This window comes from Chinchilla lanigera, unplaced genomic scaffold (assembly GCF_000276665.1).
Source record: "Chinchilla lanigera isolate Chin_1 unplaced genomic scaffold, ChiLan1.0 scaffold00076, whole genome shotgun sequence".
NCBI lineage: Eukaryota > Metazoa > Chordata > Mammalia > Rodentia > Chinchillidae > Chinchilla > Chinchilla lanigera.
Genome location: NW_004955477.1, coordinates 11164753 through 11174528, shown reverse-complemented (window position 1 = coordinate 11174528; position 9776 = coordinate 11164753). Strand labels below are relative to the sequence as shown.

The 9776-nt window shown below is 38.0% G+C and overlaps 1 protein-coding gene across 1 annotated transcript in view; it reads right to left on the bottom strand.

Annotated features, from left to right (window-relative positions):
* Positions 1 to 8885, bottom strand: part of LOC102015716 (scavenger receptor cysteine-rich domain-containing protein SCART1-like) — a 16308-nt gene extending 7423 nt beyond the window's left edge. Inside the window, 1 exon segment of the mRNA XM_013503025.1 lies at positions 8861 to 8885. Coding sequence (XP_013358479.1) covers positions 8861 to 8885 — 25 coding nt within the window.
* Between the last annotated feature and the right edge of the window lie 891 nt (positions 8886 to 9776).

Here is a 9776-nt window from a genome sequence, read left to right as displayed (position 1 = left end):
TCTCCGGTACCGGGAACCGAACTCACGACCTTGCGCTTGCCAGGCAGGCGCTTTTGCCGCTGAGCTAAATCCCCAGCCCGGTTCTATATTGTTTTCATTCTTGTTCTGGAAGCCACAGCTGACTCTGTGACAGTCCAGGTTTAATTACTTGGGCTCTGCAATGACCTAAAAAGCCTCTGGAACTAAATACAAAAACAGCTCTGAGACTGCCGGTTTCCCTTTGAAGTGGTAAGCTTTCTCCTTCATGTTATGTGCATGGTTCAAATGAAGTCATTGGAAACCAGAGAAAAAAAATATAAAGACTGAGTTGCAAATAGAAAAAAAATTGAATGCAAAATAATGGTCATGAGAAAGTAGAGGGGAGGGATGAATGATGAAAACACTGGTAAGTGGATATAAATTACATTATAGAAGGAAAAATATATTCAGTATTCTACTGTTTCTTTCTTTGGTATTCTGCTGTATACTATATATTTTCAAACAATATATAGGAAAGAGTTTGGCTTTTTCACCACACAAAAATGATACATTTTGGAGGGTATAGATATGTTTACCCAGATTTGAATTCTGTACATATATATATATCAAATTTCACATTAATCACAAAAATATGTAGAATTTTTAATGTGTCAGGTAAAACTTCAAAATATATGGAACAGAAATAGAAGATTAAAATGGTACATGAGGGGCTGGGGATTTAGCTCAGCGGCAAAAGCGCCTGCCTGGCAAGCGCAAGGTTGTGAGTTCGGTTCCCGGTACTGGAGAAAAACCAAAATAAAATAAAATAAAATAAAATGGTACATGAAAAAACTGACTGTCTGCCTCGCAGGCCCCCAGGGGGGAGGGCCTCTGGAGCATGGGGAGCCACGGGTGGGGAGCACCTGTCTTCCAGCTGGCTAGCTTCCTACCTTGTAGGTCCCCGGAGGGAGGGTCCCCAGTGCACGGGGAGCCACGAGCGGGGAGCGCCGGTCGACCGGCGGCTCACTCCCTGCCTTATAGGCCCCCAGAGGGAGGGCCTCCAGCGCACGAGGAGCCACGGGTGGGGAGCGCCAGTCTTCCAGCTGGCTAGCTTCCTGCCTCATAGGCCCCCGGATGGAGGGCCCCCGGTGCACGGGGAGCCATGCGGCTGAGAGCGCTGTGGCACGCCGGCCTTCAGGCCGGCCACCACTGCTCAGTTGAGAACTATCATGACACAGAGAAACAATGACACAATTGGCCCACAATGCACCGGCTGCAGATGCCCACCCACTGACGTGTGTGAATCATTCAAACATGGAGAAACCCCTGGGAATACATGTCATACAACAGGCCAGTCTTGCTCCTGCCATTGAGAACCAGAAAGGTCCAGAGTCAGCAGTGGAGTAGCTGCTGAACAAGGACTTGGAGAACATGAGAATGCAGACTAAGCCCAAGGAGTCAGAGGTCCAGTGGACTGGGTTCACGAGAGCCGCTCGCAAGCTGTAAACCAGGAGGACCTTGCACAATACCTGCAGAGACTCATTGGAAGCCATTCTTCCCCTGACGGTACAGGCTGTGGTGGAGCTCCGGAGAAGTCTGCAGCAGGATTCCTTCTGCCTGTGCTGACAGTTGGGGAGAGGACATTAACTGGTTGTGGGGTCCCAATGCAATGGGAGGCTGGAGAGAAAACGCTACAAAAAAATGGCTTTGGCCCCAGACGGCTCACTTGATTTTTGACAACCCTTATGCTGTAACTACTTGTTAGATCCTTCTTGTGTATCTCTGTCTTCCTGAGAAACCACTTTGAAGATACCACCATGTATTACAGCAGTCATTGATATTTTCCTACTAATCTGTCCATAACTCTGTAATGTTTGTATTGTTCCTATCCTATTTCATAAATGGATCCATGTTTATTATTATGTGTTTCCTAAAACAACCATTGAGAATTATTGAATGATTATTCAGTAGGTCACTCATGTATAGTTCTATTTATATTCATTAGAAGCCACTTTGAAGATACCTAAGTATAGTACAACAACTATTGATAATCTCCTACCTCTTTTGTCTGTAACTCACTATCATTTGTCTATTTGTGTTTCTGAAAAACTATCTTATAGATAACAATATGTAAAACAATAACCATTGATAATTTCCTATGACTTTGTCTGTAATTTGGTAAGCCCCTCCTATTACTATGTTATCCTTCTTTTACTCTTTAAAGTAAAAAAAACTCCACCAAAAAACTTCTAGATTTAATAACCAGATTCAGTGAAGTAGCACTCAAAGTCAGAACTCAACTGAAGTCTTGAGTTATAACAGCCAAATGTCAGCCATTCATGAAGTTGTAAACAAACTTTTGTGATGCTAGAAAAATATGTAAACATACATAAGCATCAGTCTGAGCCCAGATGTGTATGTTTGTGGACTTGACTTCAGTCTGTGCTTTACTTAATTGCTATACTCAGTGCTATCAAAATGGTCCCCCCCAAAAAAAGGTAGAAAAGAAGCTAAGAAAGGAAGGGAGGGAAGGTAAATAAAACAATCATAATTGAAAAGAATGATTAAAGAAAAGAAAAAACAGACAAAGAAACAGATAACTTTAGACCAGTTTTTACTTCTGAAAAGGTTGAGATCTAGTGAGTCAGAAGCAGATCATAGTGGGCTACAGACTCTTTCCAAGGAGAGAGAAGACACAAGAGAGCCAGATTCTTGATGCATTGGGAGGTTCAGAATGCATTATGGGTATTTCCATGATTTCTTATGAAAAAGATAGTCTTAACTTAAAATCAACTTGAGTTACAACCAGCCGTTGGGAATGAATTGAGTTAGTAAGTCAAGGATCCACTGTACTTGAGGTTCAGGAGATCCCTTAGGGCACTTCCTAGTATTACCATACCCTGTCATCAAAGTAAATGGGAAACTAAAAGAACCAAATCTAGGAAGAATGACAAATGGTCTGAACCTTCAGAATGGTGGTACGGATCACTCCACCAGGGAAAGAAATAAGACCACAGGGGTGCTTGCTGAAGATCAAGGGAATATACAATGGATAGTAGAAAAAAGGTAGTTCAAAATACCAGCTATAACCCCATGATCAACTACAGAAACAAGGACTAGAATTGTACTATTTCTCTATTAATATAGTTCTAATGTAATATAATGCTGGTAGACTCAACACTAGTTGTTAAGGATAGTTAAACTGAAAACAGCAAATCATGAAGATTATACACCATGACCAAGCAGGGTTCATACCAGGAAAGCAGGGATGGTTCAACATATACAAAGCAATAAACATAACACATCATATGAACAAAGCCAAAGAAAAAAAAATCACATGATCATCTCAACAGATAGAGAAAAAGCTTTTGATAAAGTCTACCACTCGTGCATGATAAAAATCCTATAGAAAATCAAAATGGATGATTTTATCTCAATCTGATAAAAGCCATCTATGACAAACCAACAACCAACACTATACTAAATGTGCAAAACCTGAAAGCTTTTACTCTAAAATCAGGAACAAGACAAGGATGTTCATTAACAACATTCCTATTCAATATAGTTCTGGAAACATTAGTTACAGCAATTAGACAAGAGAGACAAATAAAAGGAATAAGTATAGGAATATAAGAAGTTAAACTATCATTATTCACAGATGACGTGGTACTCTGCATAGAAGACCTCAAAAACTGTACCAAAAAAATTCTAGATTTAATAACCAAGTTCAGGAGCATAGCTGGATACAAAGTCAATACTCAGAAATCCATAGTATTCATGCACACAAGCAACAAATTCACAGATAGAAAAATTAGGGAAACCTTCACAATAGCATCAAAAAAAATGAAATACTTAGGAATCAATCTAACAACAAAAAAAATCTATACATTGAAAATTACAGTGCTCTGAGAAAAGATATGGAAGAGGATATCAGAAAATGGAAAAATATCTCTTGTTCATGGGTAGGAAGAACCAACATTGTGAAAATGGCCATACTCCCAAAATTGTCATACAGATTCAATGCAATCCCAATTAAAATACCACTAGTTTACCTCACAGATCTAGAGAAAACATTCCTAAAATTCATTTGGAAACAGAAGAAACCTAGAATAGCAAAGGCAATCCCGGGCAACAAAGACAAGGGAGGAGGCATCACAATCTCTGACTTAAAATTATGCTACAAAGCAACTGTGATAAAATCAACATAGTACTGGCAAAAAATTCTGAGGATCCATGGAACAGACTAGAAGATATAGACACAACTAAAAATACAGTCACCTTATCTTTGACAAAGGGGAAAAACATGTTCACTGGAAGAAAGATAGCCTCTTTTTTATTTTAAAGAGACAAAAAAGACAACAAAAATGATACAGAATTTCAAAACAAGATAGGATATTAACAATGGTTATTATATTGCATATTATTATCCTCAAAGTAGTTGCTCAGATCACCATGTACAGACATGCAAAATTCATCAACAATATAAGTAATAATGGTTCCTTCTAATGAACTAATAGAAGTTAGTAGTAAAATAATCCTAACTATCTTGTGTATATATAGATATCTCTTTTTCCTTTCTTCTTTTCTCTTTTCCCCCATCCCAGATATTCTTTCCTTTTGAGTGTTTTTTTCGTGGTTTTTTTTTTGTTGTTGTTGTTGTTATTGTTGTTTTTGGTACCAGGAATCAAACTCAGGACCTTGCACTTGCCAGACAGGCACTTGTGCCAATGAGCTATATCCCCAGCCCTTGATCAGTTTCCTTCCCTTTTACCATATTTATTGTACCTCTTGGATCTTGTTTACCCTTTCAGTTTGTTACAATAGGGAGACAATATCATGTTTACAAGTGCAATTCTGATTTATTTCACTTACAAGTATGGTCTCTAGTTACATCCATTTACTTATAAAAGCCTCAAGTTTGTCCTTCTTTATACTTGAATAGTACTCCATTGTATAAAAATACCACATCTTTTTTATCCATTCCTCAGTTGATGGGCATTTAGGTTGTTTCTAAGATTTAGCTATTACAATTTGTGCTGTTATAAACATGAGGGCACAAATATTGCTGTGGTATGATATTTTCATTTCTTCTGGGAAAATTCCCAGAAGGGAAATAACTGAGTCAAATGGGACCTCTAATCCTAGCTTTTTGAGGAATCTCCACACTGATTTCCACAGTCATTGTACCACTCTACACTCCCACCAACAATGAAGAGTTACTTTTTCCCCACAGCCCAATCAGCATTTGTTATTGGTTAATTTTTTGATGACAGCTCTTCTTTGTAGGGTGAGATAGAATCTCAGTGTTGTTTCAATTTGTGTTTCTCAAATGACTAATGATGTTGAACATTTTTCATATATTATTTGCCATTTGTATTTCTTTGTCTGAGAAGTGTGTATTCATCTCAGATGCCCAATTTTATCGGGTCTTTGAATTTTAGGGGCCTGATTTTTTAAAAATTCCTTATATGTTCTAGAAGCCCTTTGTCTGAGGGACAGTTGGCTAAAATTTTTTCCCTATTCGTGGGTTTTCTTTCCACTCCATTGGTGATTTCTTTTAATGTGCAAAAACTTTTTAATAGGATGAGATCCCAGTTGTTGATTCTTTGAAGTATTTCCCATACAGCTTGGTTTCTATTCATAAACTCTCTGCCCCTTTAATAAATGGTGCTGGAAAAACTGGCTTGCCACGTGCCAAAGACTAAAACTAGACCCATATCTATCACCATGCAGTAAACTCAAAATGGATCAAAGATCTAAATATTAAAACAGAAACACTAAATCTACTAGAAGAGAAAGTAAGTAGAAATATTGAAGACATAGGAATAGGCAGAGATTTCATGAGGAAAACCAAACCACATGGGAAATACTTCAAAGAATCAACAACTGGCTTCTGACCCTATTAAAATTTTTTGCACAACAAAAGAAATCATCAGTGGAATGCAAAGAAAACCCACATAGTAGGAAAAAATTTAGCCAACTGTCCCTCAGACAAAGAAGTTCTACCTAGGATATATAAAGAATAGAAAAAATCAGGCCCCCCAAACTTCAAAGACGTAATCTACAAATGAGCATCTGAGATAAATACACACTTCTCAGATAAAGAAATACAAATGGCAAATAAATATATGAAAAAATGTTCAACATCATTGGTCATTTCAGAAATGCAAGTTAAAACAATACTGAGATTCTGTCTCACCTCAGAAAGAACAGCTATCATCAAGAAATCAGATATCAACAACAAATGTGGGGCTGTGGGGAAAAAGAAACTCTTCTCCATTCCTAGTGGGAGTGTAGACTAGTGTAACCATTGTGGAAATCATTGTGAGTATTCCTTGGCAAACTAGGATTAGAGGTCCCATTTGACTCAGTGATTTCCCTTCTGGGTATTTTCCCAGAAGAAATGAAAACATCATACCATAGCAATATATATGCCATGTTTATAACATCACAATTTGTTATAGCTAAATCTTGGAAACAGCTCAAATGCCCATCAAGTGAGGGATGAATAAAAAAAGATTTTTTTTTTTTATATTATGGAGTATAAACTTGAGGCTTTTATAAGTAAATGGATGCAACTAGAGACCATACTCATAAGTGAAAACATCAAACTCACACATGTAAACATCATGTTGTCTCCCTAGTATAAGAAACTGAAGAAATAAATAATCCAAAATCTACAATTGAAAAAACCTATATTATAATGCTCAAGTTGTGAAATGTTAAGAATAAGCGTCATCCAAAGAAAATTTGCCTTGTATTCTAGGAGGGAAATTATGGCATGTCTGTTTGTACAGAGGAGAGTTATAACATGTTAGGCATAATTATTTGCATGACTTTGTATCTGGAGTCTGGTTTAAAGAAATGTGACTGGTTACCAAGTTGACAAGGGGTGGATTGTAGTGTTTTATTGATTGTGTCAACATCAGTAAGAGAAGCTTAACTAAACTGGCTCAGAAATTCCACATCCTAGAGTGCTGAACAAAAACCATAGCAAACCCAAACTCAAACAAGAGAGGAAATTGTAAAGATCAGAGCAGAAATTAATGGAATTGAGACTAAGAAAACAATATAAAGAATCAATGAATGGAAAAATTAGTTCTTTAAAAGGTTAAGTAAAATTGGCAAACCTTTAGAGAACCTTATTAAAACAAAGAAAGAAAAGACTCAGATTCCTGAAATTAGGAATGAAAAGGCTGAAATCACACCAGATCCTGCAGAAATCCAGATCATCAATTTCAACTTTAAGAAATTTTATTCTACTAAAATGGGAAATGCAAGAGAAATTGGCAGATTCCTAGATATGTATGAATTGTCAAAGCTTTCAAGATGATATGAAAATTCCAAACATTTCAAAATCATCCAGTGAAATTGAAAAACTAATGAAAACTCTACCAGCAAAGAAAAGCCAGGTACAGACAGATTCACTGTTGAACTCTACCAGAAATTTAGAGAAGATCTAATGCCATTTCCCCATTAACTCTTTCATTAAATTGAAATGGCAGCAATACTCCCAAATTCATTCCCCAAAGCAAGAATTATCCTGATGCCAACACCATTGCAGGATCTAACCAAAAGGAACTATAGATCAATCTCCCTAATGAGCATAAACACAAAAATGCACAATAAGATTCTGCCAAACAGAATGCAACAAATCAAGAAGATTATACATCATAACCAAGTAGTATTCATCCCAAGGATACAGGAATGGTTCAGTGTAACAAATCAATAAATGTAATACACCATACTAATAGAGCCCAGGACAAAAACCTCATTATCATCTCAGTAGATGCAGAAAAGGCATTTGACAAAGTCCAACTTCCATGCATGATAAAAACCCTACAGAAAATCAAAATGGATGATTTTATCTCAATCTGATAAAAGCCATCTATGACAAATCAATAGCCAACATCATACTAAATGGACAAAACCTGAAAGCTTTCACTCTAAAATCAAGAACAAGACAAGGATGTCAATTATTAACAGTCCTATTCAACATAGTTCTAAAAATATTATCCAGAGCAATTATACAAAAGAAAAATATAGAAGAAAGAAGGGTAGGAACACAAGAAGTTAAATTAACATTATCTATAGATGACATGTTACTCTGTATATAGGACCCTAAAAACTCTGCCAAAGGACTTGTAGAATTAATAACCAAATTCAGCATCATAGCAAGATACAAAGTCAACACTCAGATATCAATAGTCTTCCGGTACATAAATAACAAACTAATTGAGAGAGAAATGAGGGAAATCACACCCTTCACAATAGAACAGAAAAAATGAAATACTTGGGAATTACTCTAATAAAGAAGGTGCAGGAACTTTACATTGCAAACTACAGTGCTGTGAAAAAGGAGATTGAAGAGTATATCAGAAAATGGAAAAATACCCCTTGTTCTTGGGTAGAAAAAAAAATATAGTGACAATAGCCAAACTTTCAAAATTATTAAACAAATTTAATGCAATCCAGATCAAAATACCAATAACATACCTCCCAAAAATAGAGAAAACAATCCTAAAATTCATATGGAACCAAAACAGACCCAGAATAGCTAAAACAATTTTGGGCAACAAAGGCAAGGCAAGGGCCATCACAATCCTCAGTTTGAAGTTACACTATGAAGCTACTATGGTAGAAAGAGCACAGTACTGGAGGATAAAAAACAAAAGTGGTCTGGCTCCTGTGCACATTCTGAACTGATTAGAGAACCAGAACAAGGCAGGCTGTGACCTGCTGCCACCATGGTTCCCAGCTGAAAGCCACAGAGAGAGCCAGGTATTTCCAATCTACTTCCTGGGGGCAGAGCAAGTGACCCAGGACTCTGCCGCAATTACAGTCTGAGTCTCTGCCCTCCGTGCACCTGTGGCAGACAGGAGTTCCTACTCAGAAGACTCACGGACTGCTCTCACCGGGGTTTGCATGTGGGCCCTCCTTGTGCATGACCTGCACTGCGTGAGTGGGTGCTCCAAGAGCTGCTGATACTGTGCTTTGAGTCTGTGCTTTACTTGTGCCCCAACCTACTGGAGGGCAAAGACAGGGACAGTCTGTGATTGCTCTCTTTGCGGCATGCATCTGGCTGTTGTATGAGTCCTGAACTGACTGGAGACACAGAATCAGGTGGTCCACAAACAGCTGACTCTGCAGTTTGAGTCTGGGTTTTGCTTGTATTCTGAATTGCCTGGGGACACAGGTCCACTGGACCAGGATTGTGCCACCAGTGCAACAAAAGTCCAGACCATACACCTGCCCTGAACTGCAAGGGGATGCTGGATCAGACAGTTTGCCATCAGCTGACACCAATGCCCACATCTGAGACCTGGGATAACTAGATACACTTCAGCAATGGATGGAAAATGTCAAACTAAGTAGTGCATCTCAGCAGAAACTGAGGGGCAAACCTGACCAACAGGAAAACTAGAGACATTAGTGGGCCTGTGTGATGCAGACACTGAAGAGGGAAATGAGCTTTCTGCATCCAGTATCAAACATGACAACACAAAGAAATAAAACACAATCCCAGAACACCACTCCACTCAGAAAAAGTCCAGGAGACATCAACATAGGAGAACTTGGTAAACATATGCCTGAAATAGCTGAAATGATTGCAATGGAAGTAAAGAAATAACTCCATAAGGCCATAGAAGAGATCAGATCAGAAATAATCTCTCAGGCAAAAAATGAAATGACAATAATAATGAAAGAACTGCTCAGAACGTCTGAAGAAGAAACATATAAGAAAATAGAAGAACACAGGCAATGGAAGGAAACAATACATGAAAAAATATAGAAAGGACTAAGAATGCATGAACCAC